At 42.2% G+C, this 19263-nt stretch overlaps 1 protein-coding gene across 3 annotated transcripts in view; it reads right to left on the bottom strand.

Annotated features, from left to right (window-relative positions):
- The window catches only part of UBP1 (upstream binding protein 1), a 550328-nt gene that overhangs the window by 109697 nt on the left and 421368 nt on the right, over positions 1-19263 (bottom strand). For all 3 annotated transcript variants that reach the window (XM_078688332.1, XM_078688330.1, XM_078688331.1), the window contains 3 exons: positions 17816-17870; positions 17345-17438; positions 980-1070 (listed from right to left, as the gene is read on the bottom strand). In XM_078688332.1, coding sequence (XP_078544458.1) covers positions 980-1070; positions 17345-17438; positions 17816-17870 — 240 coding nt within the window. The remainder of the gene's footprint in view (positions 1-979; positions 1071-17344; positions 17439-17815; positions 17871-19263) is intronic.

The following is a 19263-nucleotide window of genomic DNA, read 5'->3' as shown; positions in this document are numbered from 1 at the left end:
GCTTAACAATAGCTTGATGGATATCAAGACGCCAAAGCGAGTTACAAATTATTTGCTGATCTTTTAGTTACAATATTTTAAATGCGGTTTCCACAACAGAGGATTTTAGTTTGGTTAGAAACAGCAGGTCTCTGTCATGTTTAGGGCTACTTTATAGAGAAGAAGGCTGGCCATGGCCTCTTTCTGCAGAGAAGGAACTTTATTCTAAGGTACACAACTAACTGGGGCAACTATGTCTAGGAGCTACACAAATATTTGACTTGGACAGACATCAACGTTGGAGCTTGAATAGCACCGTATCTGCAGGAGACTAACTGTTACTGTGGTGGACCACATGAAGGGGCTATGGCTTTTACATAGTAACAGGTTCACTGAAACTGTCAAGAATCTAAAAGCTAAGAAAATAAATCACACTAAGCCAATAGAGTGGAGGATATCAGCAACGCCTAATGTTAAAGAACCAGGGACCTGGATCCTGAGAAGATTGCCTTAGGCACTTCAGTGAGATAAGCGTGCCCTGTGCTACTTATGCTGGAGTGGAAGGTGTGGTCACATCCCATGCGACTGCCTCTGCTGCAATGTCTTGAAGGGAGAAACTGTCACAATCCAGGGTGGAGAGCAGTCACAACACTAGTAAGCCTGTGACAGGACCAGAGACAAAGTAGATAGAGGTGAAAATATGGAATAGAACAAAAGTAGCAAAGGGAAAAATAATGCCAAAATGGAACAAAAGTGAAATCTGACTACTATGCAAACTCAATTCCAATAAATGTCCATAACCCATCGACTTGCTACCAACTCTCTCAAGTTGTACACAAGCTAGCATTATTTCCAGGTCATTACCTCAACATACGCATCATACTTTCATATAGAATGCATATCACTTTACTCCCACAATCAAACATATAAATGCCCTAAGTAAGAAGATGCACCATTCAATTAAATGTTGAATACGATATGATGAAATGTAGTACAGTACCTGGATTTAAGAGCGTTGAATAGTCGAATTCCATCTGCAGGACCACAGATTTCTATTAGATCTTCTCTACTCAGCTTAAGTAAATCAGCCCCTAATTAGAAATAGCGAAAACAAGTGTATACGTAATAAAGCCTTAATAACCAACACATTTGTTTCCAATACAATGCAAAGAATTTTAGCTGATACATCAGACACAAACAAACAAATCCCTATCTACCTAGTGTCACAACAGAAAAGAACAGATAGATTTGGATGGTATTATACCTACATTGATCCCATATACTAAATGCTTCCGTTGTTCCTTTGTTATAACTTTTCAACCTACATGCATAAATTTAAATTCCTTACCTGTCTAGTGCCACTTTATGAGGAAGCAGAGATTCTACACCATGCCAAGGGTATGAAAAGAGTGGTCTAGGTTTTAGTTATCCTGTATATTGAGAACTCTGGGCCGTATGCACAAAAGGATTTTTGTGGTCGGAAACGCAGAATCGGGTTGTTTCCGACCGCAAAAGTGCATGTTAATATGTACGAAACACAAATTGAGATTTGTTAATGTTACTGATTCGCAATTGATGTTTAGCAATTCGGTATTTGAAAGGGTTGTGTTTAGGGCATCCCTTCCGAATACCGAATTTCAGCCCTATGTATGAATAATGAAATTACGGTCGCAAAACATACATTTTTAACGAAATCTCAAGGGTGGTGGTAACCATTCACATATGGGCATAATTCTCATGGGACCCCTTCCCTTTGTGAATGTTGTAACAAATATTCAAATATTTTTAGGAGCAGGCAGTGGTTCAAAGGACAACTACCTACTCTTAAAAAAAATGAAACGTAAACATTTCATTTTATATTTGAAAAGAATCCCGTTTTCCTTTAAGGAATATGGGTTCCTTAAAAATAAAAAATAAAGATTGCTCTATTAAAAAGCAAACATATACATGGGGGCCTGCTGACCCCAGCAGATCACCATCCTTGTGATAGCTGTAATTCCTAAGGGGTCACAAATTATGATACACCTGATTAATATTCATGAGGTAGGTCTATTTGTGACTGTTAAAATTTGGGTTGTAGGTTGACTGGGGTATGAGCTCCGGTCAAGCACAACGACAATCCTAGTCAGGTTAAGAAGAAGGCAAACCCTAAATTAACCCATGCTCATCCTCTGGTAGCTTGGCACAGAACATTCAGGCTTAACTTGGAGGCAAAGTGTAAAGTATTTGTGCGACACTTCAAACAGTAAATCAATGAAAAACCACACAAATAGATTCCACACCAGTTTGGAAAAAATATCCTTAATTTAATAAATAAAATGAAACCAAAATGACAAATATCTAATAGATAGAAATTAAGATATGAATTTTGAAAGAATAAACAGTAAAATAGCGCTTAGAAACAAGAAGCGCTTATTTGTGTTATCTGGTTGTGCCGGAACAAAGTCAAAAGATCAGGCTGACCGTGATGGAGCATGGACCTGATATAGTGACCCAGTTAGGCCCCGTGAACAAAAGTACCTTGGCCCAGGTTGCGTTGAAGAAGATGTAGGATGCAGTTGTAGCGATGCATCAGTGTCGATCCTCACAATGGCAGCAATGCGCTGATCCTGGTCCACGCAACAGAGGCGATGCATAGACTCTGATGAGTGCAGGGGCTGAGATGCAAAGTCTCATTGTCATCATAGAGGCTGTTGTCGATGAAGATGGGAAGACCTCAGGTAAAGCATTGCACAGTACTGGTTCTGAAGGTAAAGTGTTGGCGGGATTCACACAGCAGAGGCATTGCACTGGTTCTGGTCATGCAACAGGGGGGCGATGTGCCGGTTCTGATCCAAGCACCAGTGCTGATGCACCATTTCTGGAGAGGATGCATAGGTTTTGTTGAAGCAAGTGCCTTAGACCTCACTTCCCTGTCCAGAACTGGGGTGGCACTACTTGGCAGGGCACACTCACAGGTACCCGAGTCAAGGTGCAGCCACAGAAGAGTTGGAAGTCTTTTATCTCCCTGACACTTCAAATCAGGAGGCAAGCTAGCAGGCCCTGTAGTCACTCTGGGTACGTGAAATTAAGGTCCAGTCCTTCTCACCAAGGCATGGGAACAGCCGGGCAGCACAGCAAGACAGGAGTCCAGCAAAGCAGCAGTCCAACAGAGTGGCAGTCCTTCAGCAGCACAGCAGCCCTTCATCCTGGCAGAGTCTTAACAGGTCCAGAAGAGTACTGAAGTGGTGGTGTCAGAGGTCCAGTTGTGCCTTTGAATTGGAAGAGAATTTAAAGACAGATCTTTGAAGTGCACAGAGGTCCATCCTCCCCCGTGCTCTGACCCCGAAACATTACAGGGGGTTATGCAGTGTCTTGTGTGGGGACAGGACACAGCCTATTCGGGTCTAAGTGTGATGATGTGCCCAGCTCCTCCCTCCCATCATCCCGGGTTGGCCCATCAAGTCACGCCTAAGCTCCCAGTGTGTCTGGCTGACTAGGGAGAATACACAAAGCCCATCTGTCACCCTTCACAGATGTGTATCAGAGGCAAGCATCAGGAACAAAATGGCTAGCGTGATAACTTTCTAAAAGTGGCATTTTCAGAATAGCAATTTAAAAACCTACTTCACCATAAGTTGTGATCTTAAATTGTGATTCTAGAGACACCGAACTTGAAAAATCTGTCTCTTCATAATTGGGAATTACATCTACAAGATGTATCAAGGTAATCCCAATGTTATCCTATGGGAGAGATAGGCTTTGAAGTACTGAAAACCGAACGTGAGAGTTTTTCACTAGCAGGGCATGTAAAACTTAAAAGCACATGTCCTACTTTTTAAATACATTGCACCCTGCCCTCTGGGTCATCCAGGGCCTACCTTAGGGGTTACCCATATGTATAAAAAGGGAAGGTTTAGGCCTGGCAAGAGGTTTATCTTGCCAGGTCGATATGTCAGGGTAACTGCACATACAAACTCTGCAATGGCAAGTCTGAACCATGGATAGAGGGCTACTTAAGTATGTGGCACAATGAGTGGTGCAGGTCCCTAGAAGCATTTTATTTACAGGCCCTGGGTGCATTTAGTGCACTTTACTAGGGACTTATAGTAAATTTCATTTACCTATTGGGGTTGAGCCATATTTAGGGGCGAGAGCACAAACACTTTATCATTTGTACCAGTGGTAAAATGCACAAGTCCTAAAGCCAGCAAAAAAGAGATCAGAAAAATGGAGGAGGTAGGCAAAAAGTTAGGAGTAATGCCACCCTTAGGCTGTCGGGTCCAACAGCGACCCCATTAGGAATCGCTGTCTGAAGTTTGTACGTTTTCTTCCATTGGGAACTGCAAATTTCTAACTGTGATTCAGTAAAAATCCCTATTAGGAAATTGCTGTTCCTATTTTGTGTACATATGGCCCACTGTCTTGATTGGACTGCCTAAATTGTAACTGCCCACTTTGGAGGTTGATCTGCAAGTCACAGCGACAGGTGTTTGCAGATTTGGTGAAAAAACAGCTACAGTCCTGTTTTGCATTCCTTCCGTTGACTACATAGTGATAACAGGCTTCAGATTAAATTGGTTGCTTAGCATTAACGCAATTTATTTAGATCTACCCGCTTACCTGGCTCAAATGTTGCATTTAAGCATGAGTGTTTTCTGTAGTTGTTTACCTTTTAAAAGCACTCTGATGTTTAGGGTTGGTAAGAGTTGGGTTAACATCCAAATAAACGATGTAAAAAACATATGCAATGAATTTTATACAAAATATTTTTCCGCAAACATTTGGGGTCCCAAAAGAGATTCTGCTTTCTGGCTGGTCTCATCTTGAAGATTTTACAATGGTTATGCATTTCCTTCCGCTGATTTTCCAGCAGTAAGACATACTTTACTTAGGGGAAATAAACACGTCATGAATCACGTCAACTTATTTTCTTTCTCTCTTTTTTGCCTTTGGTGCACAGTCTGGGAGTTATGTTTCACATCCAAATATTGCTCTTCTTGTTCGTGGTGTCTATTAATCTTTTTGTTTTATTATTTATTTATTGAATTTTATGACAGCAGACAGACAAAAAAATACTTGCATATCAGTTGGCAAACACCTTCATTTTCTTTGAGACAATTTGTAGCCTAGCGACAGAAGACCACTTTTTGGCTAATACAGATCTCCATAATCAAGCTTCCAAAACAGAAAAATACATAAATTAGATATTAATAATACAATACAAAAATTTCTCTTAAAGTCCTATTCAGTTTGTAATTGGAGACCATAATTTATACCCAAAAGTTTTCTTTCTAATACCCTTAATTTTGTACAACGCAGTCTCTAGCTGATAAATAGACAACAATTTAGTTTGCCACTTAATAAAGTTTGGTGGTTCAACATCAAGCCACTGAGACGTGATACATGAGCGAAAAACAGACATGCATATAAAAATAAAACCTTCCTCTGCCACTGAACCCTTATAAGCCGTATTCTCTTCACAGCCAAAAATAACCAGTGGTGCCGATAATTGTACTCGGATACCCAAGCTATTCATTAAATAAAACTCTACATCACCAATGAGCAGGGAGAGCTTGGGGCAAAAAAAGAACATATGAGAGGCATCTGCTGCATGTGGGCCACAGCGATTGCAATTAGTCCCCCGCCCCGAATTCCATTTAGCCAGCTTCCCTGGCGTATAATATAACTCAAAGACTGACATAAAATGTTGGCTTTTCAATGGTCCATTAAGTAATACAATAGTAGCCATCTCTATACTTCTCTCTAAATTAACTCGATCAATACTCAATTTATTTTGCCATTTTAACTCGCTGGCCTCTAGATCATCTTCTACCTTCTCCAAAAGTAGCTGATATAAGGGCCCCATTTTATGCCTATCCTTAATTGCTTCAATGATCTCAATTTTCCCTAATACAATCATATTTTCTGATATTTTCTGTTCGCAAAAACTCCATATCTGAAGGTATTTAAAGAAATCAGTGCGATGTAGCTTATATTTCATCCTTAGGTAGTCAAAAGAAACAAAGTAATTCCCCTGAAACAAATCCCCAAGCTTACAAATCCCCAGATTGTGCCACCTTAGCATCACCCGGTCATTAAATATCTCTGGAAGAAGGGAGCAATTTTAAAGAGGAGTATATAGATTTAAATTAGGACCTATTCCAAGTCTCTTTTTTATTGTCCTCCATATAACATAAGCGGTATCAAAGGTCTTAAATTTAGTTTTCTTCTAATAGCTTGGCTCAATATTACGGTTTAAACATTGTTTTGCCTCAGCACCCAAAAGCATCTCATAAATAGATGGGGCAAAAAAATCCTCAGTTGGATCTTCCAGTAGTATTAAAACACCCATATGCTGTAACATAGCTATCCAATGATAAAACTGGAAATTCGGGATACCCCAACCTCCTCTCTCTCTGGGCAGCGTACATTTTTTAAATGCTCTCCGAGCCCGGTGATACCCCCAAAGAAATCTAGAGCACATTCTCTCAATTCGAGAAAAATAAGAAGTAGGTATAAGAAAGGGGATAGCCCGAAATAAATACAAAATTTTGGGAAAACTAAGCATTTTTAACACATTGCTGCGCCAAAAAGTGAAAGTTTTAAATTATTTATTCTTTCTAGTATTTTATTAGAAGAAGCAATGATAGGGTCCAGATTTACAGGAATGATATCCTCAACGTTAGCTGTAATCTTTACACCTAAATAAGTTGCCTCCCTTTCAAACATAATATTCTCTGGGCGGCCGGACGCCGAATGAATAAGCTGTGTCTTTTCAACATTTAGTTTATAGCCAGAGAACCGTCCAAAAACCTCAGCGGCCTCTATAATATTAGGTAATGCGTTGCTAATATCCGATGTCAATACCCCGATATCATCTGCATACGCACATACTTTAAAGTCCCAATTATTTATCTGCACAGGTTTAATTGCCATATTTTTCTCCAGAGTAATAATGAAGGGATCAATATATAGTGTGAATAGCAAGGGGGAGCAGGGACAGCCTTGTCTCGTCCCCTTGCTATCGACACCTTCCCTGATGTGAAATGAAATGAAATGAAAAATTGCACTTGTATAGCGCGTAACTACCCGGAGGCCTCGCAGCGCTAGTGACTGATTGCTTAACGCGGGCTCAGGGTAGATCAGTAGGTTTTAGCAAACAAGTGCGTTTTCAAGGCTTTCCTGAAGGACATGTGGTTACTGTTTCCTCGGATAAGAAGAGGGAGGGAGTTCCAAAGTCTGGCCGCAGAGTAGGAAAAGGAGCGGCCACCCCAGCGGGCTCTGTTGATTTTAAAAGAGGTAGCCAGCTGGAGGGTGCCAGAGCGAAGGGGGCGAGTTGGAACATAAGGCGTGACCATGGAGTGTAGAATTGCCGGGCCTGCTCGATGAAAGGATTTGTGCAAAATGCACATAGCCTTAAATTGCACTCTTGCAGCCATTGGGAGCCAGTGGAGCTCATTTAGGGCCTTCTTCGCTGACTGCCAACGGGGCAGGTTGTACAGTAGGCGGGCCGCGCTATTCTGGGTGACCTGAAGCCTCTGTATGACAGAGGCCGGGGCTCCCAAATAGAGGACATTCCCGTAATCCAGGCGGGGGAGTATCAGGGCCTGGACCATGACCCCCCTCGCCTGGCAAGGGAGTAGAGGGAGCACCTTACGGAGCATCCTCATTAGCCCAAAGCAGGTGGCGGCAGTCTTGGTGGCTTGGACCGAAAAGTCAAGTGCAGTGTCCAGCCAGATCCCGAGGCTCTTTATCTGGGACTTCGGGGCGGGGGGCAGGCCTAGACATGGTGGCCAGATGGATGCAAGAGCAGACGGGGGAGGATTACCGAGAAGGATAATGTCTGTCTTCTCCCCGTTGAGTTTCAGACAGGAAGCTTGCATCCACCTGGCGACAGCCTCTAGACAGGGACCTAAGGTGTTGGACGATCCTTCCGAGTGGTCTAGAGAGACCACCAGTTGGGTATCGTCCGCGTAGGTGACAATACGCACACCAAAAGGATGTACTATCCTGTCTAGAGGTTCCATGTAGGCATTAAATAAGGTGGGGCTCAGGGAGGAGCCCTGAGGGACCCCACACCTGAGTGGATGTTTGGGAGAAGCTACCTCACCCTCGAAGACCTGAGAGAACCGCTCGCTCAAGAAGGATGCCAGCCATTCCAGGGCCGCGCCCGACACGCCCATGCCCGCCAATCGCTGTAGTAGCATGGCATGGTTAACCGTGTCGAACGCGGCGCTAAGGTCCAATAAGATGATGGCCGCCTTTCCTCCCCGGTCTAATACAGCTCTTGCTTCTTCCGTTACCGCTAGAAGGGCGGATTCCGGTCCCGTGCTGAGGACGAAATCCTGTCTGGGAGACACGCAACAGACCATTGGATTCCAAATGGTCTCCCCGGAAACCCGTATAACAGCAGACGGGTGAGTATACAGTGTCTGAATTGCCCTGATGAATTCCCCCGGAAACCCCTTCCTTGCCAGGACTGACCACATGAAACTCCATGAGACCCTGTCGAACGCTTTTTCAGCGTCCAACAGGGCCACACCAACAGAAGAATGCATACCCTGTGACCAATCCAACAAAGATATGATCCTTCTTATATGATCCGTGGTATCTCTACGCTGTATGAATCCATGTTGTCTTAAAGAGACCAGTCCCGGCATCAGATTATTCAACCTGTTAGCAATAAGTTTGGAATAAATTTTACCCTCCGAATTCAATAATGAAATCAGCCTATAAGACCCCATTTCAGTATCTTTTTTGCCTTTCTTTTTAAACACCACAATCGTAGCATTAGACCACGAGTGAGGAGCCTTCCCCAGAAAGGCTTGCTGGCAGACTTCTACCAATTCCCTTTTCATCATATTCCTAAAGTACGATAAAATTCCAATGGGATATTATCCGGACCCTGTATCTACTAATCTTAACGTTAAGGTGGGCTCAATATTCAGGAACTAACTTGCTCAGCTTTCAAAATGTTTCTATCCTACACCATCTGCATCTGTAGAAAGAAAGAATTCCAGCTCCGGCAGTTAGGGGTTAGCTGCTCAGATGTAGAAATACTATTGGGTTATCTCCTTCATCCAAGAGTCGAGGGATTTGAATGTCAGTAGTTTACATTGTGCTTCCTTGCCCTTCGCGCCTGTTCTCTCTTTCTCTGAGGCTCACACATCACTCTTTTATAATTTCTATTTCAAAAACAGATACATAATGTCATCAGTAACGTATTACCCATTTCTTCCTTCTCACTATTCTATTAATCGTTTAGCAGCAGGTTAATTACCACCTTTAGTTAAAAAACTCTAAATTCCTCTTATTATTCAACCACTGATCCAAGAAGCTTCCCTTCTCTATTTTTTCACAGTCTGTATTTAGTCTTTGAAAAGACAGCAGAGGAAACTAGGACAAAGCGCAGTCATATCTTTGCAGCTTACATACATTATGTACAACCTTTAACATTGATGATCTGATTGAAGTCTTTGGGGTTACCTGAGCACAGGGACCGATGTTCAAAATCTTTACTAGTCGCAGTCATCTTTGGGGTTACCTGAGCACAGGAACCGACGTTCAAAATCTCCACTGGTCGCAGTCAATGTACATAGCTAAACTATTTCATCATATATGTTTGTTATACACTGCTAGGATTTTATGAGCAATAGGGTAATGTTTAAGGTTCAAACATGCCCACAGAATATGCTCTTGCCATTAACTTTTTTCTTAGCAACAATAATTATCTACTTAGGCACTAAGTAGATAGTCTGTCCTGAGTTTTAAACTTATTACCACTTACTGAAGTGAATCTTGACTGCTGGCCCAATTAACCACTGCTGAGTCAGGAGTACAAAGGGAGCTCTTGGATATTACTGCTTTTTATTTGAATTACAAAATCCCTCACACACTGGTGAAAACAAAACTATGCTCAGTAATCACTGACTTCCCTAGGAGTCAAAGAAAAGTAAATTAGGAGAACCTGGATTTGCAAACCAACAAATATGGGGAGATGCTAGCTAAGAAACATATAATGGATGCAGTTTCATTTTTTGCATAGAACATAACTCACGCCTCACAAACTGCCGATGATTTACCCAGCTAGGCCTGTGGCATATGGGAGATAAGTGCTGCCCTCAGCTGACTCCCTACGCATGACTTGGGCTTTTGTGAAGATAGTGGGATTTTGAGGGGGTGGGGGGGTAGTAGAGACACTGACGGGCATCACAGCACTTACACTAGAGAGGTCAGTGAAAATGTCCTTGCTTTATAGTGAAATAATAAGTCAAAGAAATCTCCAAAAAATAAAACTTGCACAACAGCGCCAGATAGCCATACATTGGGTCGCATCACGACTCAACAGGTCATGCTGGTGAAAAATGATTTGATGATATAGCACGGATGACCTAGCTGTTTGGACCGAGATGCTTGTGACAGTGATGGCCCTCTCCCAAGAACTGGGTCTCGCTGAGTATAGGGAATTTGGAAAAATGTCAAATGGATCTCGAAAGAAAGGTGGGCGAGATGGGTGGATACATATTGTAAATAAAGATGGCTAAGAAATATTCTAACATGAAAAATTTAGTCTTGGGTGGTTTCAGTTGCACATGTTATATTCTTTGTTGTTTTTCTTTTTATTTGATAAAATACCAATTAAAAGCATTTTTTTTAAAAGGTATGGTGAATTTGGCACACAGTTGTACAGCTAGGATTGTTTGTTACTCCATCAACTAATACTATTGAAGAAAGTTTCACAGGTTGAGCAGATAGTTCTTGAGTTCTATAAAACTCTGAGTGGGAAAAAATTAACTCAAGCCAGAGCGGGTTTCTCTCTAACCATGCAATCCCTCAGTTAACATAGGAAGGGAAATAAATAATGAGCTCTTATAAAAGTTTTAAAAAAGGCCAGACAGCGACCTCATATAACTGCTTAAAAAACGATTTTGTGTCAGCACAGGAGAGTACACAATTCCTTTGGATTATAAATCAAACGAATTGCCATGAAGCATATATATAGTACCTTATACAACTTCTCGGTAAAACTGAGCTACTGTTAGATGGCCAACAATAGTAGGTATCTGAATGAATCTGCAGCAATATTTCCAACTGGGGAGGTTAAGGCTGCAGAATAGTCTCTCCTGATCTCAATGATCATAGTCTTTAACCAGACCAGCTAAGCCCATGGGATATTGGGAAGACCTGTCTTAAGACCCCACATGTCTCCCTGGCAGAAGTGTTCTGTGCCGGTCTTGCAGGGATACACAAAATGGAGGGATAGTGAAATTGTAGAACCAGTAAAAAGATTGTGGAGATAATGAGATGCCCTATACCAAAGACTAGCACCTTTCTTGGAACCTAAAACAGCATTTAAAGCGGTCAATGAAGGGAGAAAGGGGAAAAAATAATGTCCCATTTTATGACTAGCAGATAGAGACATGTAGGTCAGATATCAAGTTTCATTGTACAAGCTGAAAGCAGGATCAAAGAGGCAGACTTATATAACCAGACCAAAACTGCTTTGTGCCAGGCAGGAGCACCTTTCTCAACATAACTCTCTTCAGTATCATTGAGTTTACTCAGTGTTCTTGATACCCTGCAGCTTGCATGGCCCTAGATGTAGAAAAAGCATTTGATTCTTCAGATTGTGGCTACACCTTCAAAATATTGGAGATGTCTGGGCATGGTAGATATGAGGTATGTATGATTGAACTCCTTTATGCAGCACCCATGGCGCGGGTAAGAACCGGTAGACAAGTCTACAATCCAATAACAGTCCTCAAAGGCAGCAGATTGGGTAGCCTACATTCTCTTCTCCTAATTTCCATTACCATGGCGCCTATACACATGGTGTAGGACTGATCGGGGCATTACATTGGGCAATAGGACTCAGTCAGTCTTTATCTATGCCAATGACATGCTGTTGTACTTTAGGAGTGCTACTTTGGTTCCAGATGACATAGCGTCAACGCTCACTACTTTTGCTAAGGTGTCTGATCTGGAGTCAACTGGCAAAAGTCATGTCTGTTCCCCCTTCACCCAGATTCTCCCTAGGTTACCCAGGTTATTGGAGGGAGGGGATCCTCCAGTGGCAAAATAGAATGTTCCTGGGTGAAAGAATCTACCAACACGAACAACACCTGCTAGATAGCAACATCACTAAAATGGTGTCGGCGCTTTGCACGGACATCACTTTTTGGGAAACTTACTGCTTTCTGTGACAGGGCCTGTTGTCCTACCAAAAAATGTCATGCTTCCAGGGTTACTATACTACTTCATGAACCTCCTGTTGTAGCTACTGGTGAATTTTTTCCACACCTTAGAGCAGGTTTCTCCAATGAGTAGATCCCCAGCTACCTATAAGTAGCTCTACTGTGTGGAGCCAAGTGTACTAAATTAGAAGCTTTTGTTGGTTAATTTAATCTAGCTACAATCAAAAGTGTGTATTTGAGTTGAAAATATATGCATTTGCAAAACTCAGAAGCTGACTTTTAGATAAACATGATTGGATTTTCAGAATATATTTAAAATTGATATTTGAGTGATAACTCATGTGGCATAGATGATATGTATTACTAATATTAATACCTGGGTGCCAGGGGCATTGCAGCTATGGTTGGATTACCTGAGGAAAGGCATTGTACAATGACTAAGACTTTTTTTTACATTACTGCTGGTAAGCCTATCTGTGTACATAATCTCCCTTGTGGCCACTAACAGAAATGTGTATGTTGTGCTCACTATTACTACACTAATAATATTAGTAGCTTGGGAAGATTTTCATTGAACATAAGTAGCTCTTACGACAGAAAAGGCTGGAGACCTCTGCCTTAGACACTTTATCGGGAGACCTTATCTGCTTGAACAGGCATCGTGGGTGGCTCAGGAAAAACTAAGACTCCCAACTGACAGGGGTGGCCTAGAAACCCCGAACTTTGAACATTATTACCTTGCAGCGCAATTGCACTGGGTGTGTCGCTAAATAGCGGATCGGCAGCTTGATAACAGCTTCGTCAGATGCCCCATGGCGAATGTAGAAACTACTAAACATACACACCAGCTATCCCTCTAGGCCTCCAACCTCCAAGACAGAAAAGATGCTTTAACACTTACTGACCTAAACCACTGGCACTCTGTAGGTGTACTGATCATCAGAGACAGTTTTCATGATGGGCTACTCTTGACCTATGTTGAATTGAAAGAACAATCTTATGTCCACAAAGATCAATTTTTTATGTTTAAGTCACTGAACCATTTTGTGCTTTTATTAGGTCTGAATCCCACTTGAAAAGGGGTTAGCACATTATCCGAGGCTCTCCAGTCCCACAGCTTTGTTAAAATGTACATGCTATAAACATTTTGCATATTATCTATTAAACTTAAGAGATGGTCATTTCTGTGGCATTGGATGTGCAGTTAATATACAATCCCCAGATCTGAGGTTTGGAGCTAAACAAGTCTGCGGGGTTCTATACAACTCTGGGGCTTTTCCCATCTTCTGAGCCATCTTCTGTGCCTGTAGTGCCAATATGGCAAAATCTAAAGTGAAGCAAACTAATTCTATATTATGTAATTTGGTGCTAGTTGTTATAGACAATGTCTGATTTGTGCTTGCTAAAAGGTGTATCTGCGTGGAGAGTAGAAAAAATGCTCCTCCCAAACCCTTGCTATAATATAACATTCAGAACGTACATAATTCCTAAGTCCATCCTGGGTAACTGCTTGCCAAAAGCACATAGTATCCTTACCTTTTGATGCGGCTAGTAGGTTTTCCCAAATACTAACCTCCCACTAAGCTTTACTGATTTTAACAATATTGGCATAATTGTATTCTAGTCTCAAATATCTCTGATCTCTGTTTGGTTTTTAAAGCTGTCACCAAACCCCTTTTTTGCATTTTTACAAGATTCATTAAACCATCCATTGGCTTTCATTTTTGGGGGATATTTTAGGTTACTGGCGTCATTGAAAAATACCTCCACTGCCGTGGAAAAAAACCTCTTGTGCAGCTTCATAATCTGGGAGGGGGGGAAAGAGGTTTTTATTCCAGAATATAAAGTTCCTCTGATATTCTCATCTGATTTGGATATAACGTCCCACTTCACTTTCTGTTTGTTTCTTGACAATATAAAAGAGTTAGGGGCTAAGGGAACTCTTGGTGTGATAGATCCCTTATTCGAGAACCCTTCCAATCCAGTGTAATGGGGGAGTGATCACTGTCATGGCGGTCTATGACCACTGTGCATACCATTTCATACCAGATCCATATATCCATGAATATATTATCAATGTTACTTTTACAGGCACCCCAGTCAAAGGTGAGTATGGCACTATTGTTAGCAGCGGATCGACCATTACATGCTCTTATGCCATATGACACCATTAAATCTACTATCTGGAGTGCGGCAAGGCTCATTTTAGGGGCTTCGCTTAATCTAGAACATGCAGGGATTCCCCAGTGTGCATCTTCTTCTCAGATCAATTCCAGGAAGCGCCCATACGGCTCAAAACGAGCATTAAAATCCCCTGCTAAGATCACATGGAGACTCAAACTGAGATCGATTAAAAGAGTGTACAAGGTTGATATAGTCTGTGATGTTTTGGTGAAGGAAGAGGATCTTTTATAGATGTTTGCCAGCAAATAGAGGGTCCCAGTTTTGGAAGATAAACTTAGCACAAGTAGATCTAGGGAATTATTACCTTGATCAAGGAATCAAGATATACTTTAATCCATATAGTAAGCCCTCCCGAAGGTCTACCTGCTTTTGAGGGCAAATCTTGTATACTGAAAATTACAAAGCCCTGTCTACAGATCTTCGTGAGAGCCCAGGACTCCTGAAAAATTCAGATATTAAACTTGTCGATACATTTCCCCCAATCCTCCTCTTCAATTTGATAGAATTCTTGCTATATTCCAACTAACTAGGGGCATTCATGCGTCCAGGTTTTAGGGGTTGACTTGGCACACCAGAGTTGTAATTGCTTGATACTGGGGAGCTGTCATGATCCCTCTACCTACCTGAAAATGAAACAAATGTCCCAATGCCATGATAATGCTGCCTAACATCCTCACCAAGAGAGAGTGATTGAGTAAGCATAGCAAGCAGCTTAGATGATATGGGAGGTTGTCAATCAATCTCTGTCAAACCACTTTTCTGGGAATTAATTGGATTAGCATCATCATTTTTGCTTATCCAATTTCCTCCCAATAACCGGACCAGCTTTCCCACCCATTATCTTGGATACACTAGTGACAGGAGAAGCCCATTGGTCTAGTTAAAATATGCCTTCAACCAGATCAGCGGTGGCTAATGTCAGTTCAATTGAGTCCCAATCTGGCCCTGTGATATACAATATCAGAGCAAATAATTGAACAACACGGTCTAGATTGTCTTATCCAATGCAGGACCTTGTACTTCAACGAATCGTTGCATTGAAAGGACCCCGTTGATAACTTCGGGACCTTTACCATGAATACTGTGGACCTCCAGTGGATAAGAGTTCCTCATGTTATATTTGATAGAGGATTTTAGAAAGTTGTTAGGTCGCTTCCACTCATTTCCATCGACCAAAAATGCAGGTTCGGAATGGCTGGGTGGAGCAGAGGCTCTTGTAGCCATTCGAGGAGAGGGCTTGATTGACGAGAAAGTCAGTAATGCTGTACATCTAATAGTAGAGTACTAGCCATGTCTGCCATCAAGATCTTGATCCTGTGGAGTCTTTATATTGTACATGCTGTACTTATTGCGGCTGAAAAGGTTCTTGAAATGTCATTGGTGGACTTTTTAAAACCGTAGAGCCCACTGAAGCAGGTAAAATGAGCTCTCTAGAGGGCACCCTTTGCAAGGAAATGTGAGAACCTAGTGGTTTGCTGAGAATGTTCACCACCCCCAGTAAAATGTGTTTCAAATTGGCAACTTTGGCATTTAAATCATGAATCAAGCCCACTGCTTCCTCTGGCTGGTGCTCAGAGAAACAATGAAAAGAGTTATAGAAGGATTTTGTGGTGGTAAGTCAGGGGAGGGGTTCTCTTGTAAATGCTCGTTATCTATTAGAACAGGCAACATTAATAAAAACCTGGGTGTCCCTCTCTAAAGCAAAAGCAGTGCTTGTTTGTAGGTCTGGTGTAGAAGATTTTCCTTACAGTGGGATAGGTCCTCAGATACTGTGATTTTTGTGACTTTAGCCTTCTTCTTAAATATTTCAGGAGCCTTCCCTTTTGCTAATTTGGCGGGTTTTTCTTCGTCCGGAGCACTAGCTTTAATTATGGCTTATAGCATATAGTAATTTCCGAAGGGGTACTCCCAAAGCAGAAATACTCGCAGAGAAAGGGCTTCAACACCCCATTAGGGGTAACAAGCACCATATAAATGCAAAGCTTTTTACCCTCTTCTATCCCTCCGCTATCATTCTCAATCCAAATAACAGACTAATATCCACCACTCTAATTACACTCATATTTCACTATACTAATTCACCACTAATCCTTAATGGGTTCCGGATTAGCGTGCTACTCGCCGAAAAAAGTGCTTGAACACCCCATCAGGGGTAACAAGTGCTATATAAATACAAACTTTTTTCCCTCTTCTATCCCTCCGCTATCCTTCTGAATCCAAATAACGGACTAAACTATACACCACTCAAATTACTTACATATTTCACTATACTAATTCAACACTAATCCTTTATGGGTTCCGGAGTAGCGAGATACTCGCCGAAAAAGCGATTCGATGCCTCATCAGGGGTAGTAAGCGCTATAATAATGCAATTACAATACAATAAAATACATTCATAGCATACATTAGAGGGCAGTACCTCCACCCCAGGGATCATATGGGAGCGGCTTGATATCAAAACAGTGCAAGGCCATCGGTTACATCATGCAATCGGCAACAACTTTTCACTTTGATAAAAGGGATGTCCTCCCCTTACATAAAGCTACTAAGCATTAACCAGTAGTAAGGTCCCATAACTATATGTTGTGAAGTATAAACACAGATTTCCCCCACTGACAATCACTACTACTGGGAGGCAGTTATTAGCTGCGGGAATGTGAAAAATATGGATGAAAGAAAACCTACCTTAACTTCTAGGTTGTTTTATCTTAGAAAATGTCAAAAGTCCCTCAAATTTTGAGTTATTTCACTCTGCCCAGAAAAATGACTGACTAGTGTTAATACCAATAGAATCATACTTTGTTTACAAAAATATACACATTAGGGTCTATATCACTCCATACAGTTTCAAAACCAAAAGTGTAACCATTCTGTGGAATTCGTGGACAAAGGGGTTAGACTTCATATTAATTTTTAACATGCATGACAATTATAATTATTTTTATTAAGCCATATTAACCCATCTCTCCACTCTTCGGAAAAATGAAAGCAGAAATAAATCATACCTGAGAAATAGGAAAACATCCTTGCGTATGAGGAGAATCTATTTTCAAGCAGCCATTTCTGAGTATCCTGGGTAGTGGCGGACACGTGAAGCATCTACACGAGGAAGTGGATATACAAGAAATAAACAGGTACGATTTTGATATTCTTAATAAAGCCACTTCAAACTAAGTAGTTAATCAGAATATTTCCACTACGCAGAAGTTGAACACAAATTACTTATGTCGACCAAAGAAGCAACCATGTATTCTAGAAGATTTGACTAATCGTCAGCAGGTGCCAGTGGCGACATTCAATTATGTAAAAATGAGCCACAGCGCTCATGGCAGAGTCACACGTTTTTACATAATGTATTTTTTTATTGCTTTTGATAACAATACAACATCCCCAAAAGCGAGTGAAGCTAAGTACTGCCTAACGAATCAACATTTCTTATCTCCAATTGGTAAATAATCATACATTAATCTACTTACTTCATCTGTGCTCTTTAGATTCACATCTGTGTGATGAGTCGGAGAAGGGGTATTACTAAGTGAGTAAAGAAAATTGAAATTATTATTTCACCTAAACTAAAACAACTAAAAAAAGATCTGCTATACCATAAGCCTTTTTCCCACCAGGGTTGGGGCAAACCCGTTTTATGTCCATATGGAGGCAGGAACTTGGAACTCGGACTGGGCCATGATTGCCTAACCCTAAATGAAAGAATCTCGCCCAGGGGTTTAGTCACTGTTGCATGTGCGGGTCTATCATGCTGGAAAAGAAGGGGATGGGAAGAGAGATGGGTACAGTCCTGCCAAGCGTCACGCAACAGGTGCTCACGCATTTCAGTGCGGTGATCCGCATCACCGCACTGAAATGCATTGTCACGCATTTTGCCACCTGCTGCCAGGCGAGCCACCAGCGGCGCCTGTCACTGTGCCCGGGCTCTCTCTGCTGCTCCGAGAGAGTTGCGCCTGCTTCCGAGTTCCTAAACAGTTAATCAGAGACTGCTCTCAGCTCTGAGCGCTACAATGTATCTCTCTTTGCACTCTGCCAGGAGCTGCCCATTGCCCTGGAAACAAGGGTGCAGCGCCAGCGTGGCTCATCATGAATCATCACACACTGCAGGGGGGCCGGGCTGCCCTCAGTCCGACAGTACTGCAATTGTGTCAATCACCAACCGTGTCACCAGGGGGCCGGGATTAAATCCGGATGTGCGGCGGTAGGGTGCCGTCATGTCCGGAGGAACAGAAAGTAACTTAGCAGAAGCGGCGGGGGAATTTGAGAGATTGCAGGCTGGTCACGAGACAGCCTCTCTCATCAGCCAGTGATTATTACAATAGGATCTGACTGCCTTGGCATGCTACAGATCTCGTTGCGGCCGCGCTGACAGGTGTGTGAATTTATAGTATTGTTGGGATCTAATGTTTCTTTGGAGTCAGCCTAATTTTGTAACTTTCAGCTGGTGCCCGTTAATGTTGGTTAAATGACAGCAGCTGAGCTGATGTCCGCGCTGGTGCCTATCAGCCTTCTCAGTCATTCCCACGTGGACATAGGCCTGGCCGCCTGGTCAGACTCAGTCATGCGTGGAATCATTGTTTGGATTCCTGCAAGGCACCTCACACCAAGGAGCTGTGTATTTAAGTACCAGTGTGCGCACTCCATCGCTGGTATGTCAAATAGGCGGCAACAACAATAACATTGTTTTTGTATTGTGCCTGTGCCTGGCGGTTCAGCCGAGCCCTGCCTCCGTTTGCTCTAACCTCCACTGGCTGTAACACATAGTTTTGCAGCCGGCGCGTGGTAAATATAACGAATACAGGACCTGGCAGTGCCTGTTATATATTTAATTTAGAGCGTCACTCACTGCAGCCTGACTGAGACCCCGTTACAGCTCCACTCTCCCAGGCTGCACTGAGCAGCGTCGCTTAGTTCGGAG

The sequence above is a fragment of the Lissotriton helveticus genome, chromosome 4_1, assembly GCF_964261635.1.
Source record: "Lissotriton helveticus chromosome 4_1, aLisHel1.1, whole genome shotgun sequence".
Taxonomy (NCBI): domain Eukaryota; kingdom Metazoa; phylum Chordata; class Amphibia; order Caudata; family Salamandridae; genus Lissotriton; species Lissotriton helveticus.
Note: the sequence above shows the minus strand (reverse complement) of the source record. Positions and strands in the feature narration are given on the sequence as shown.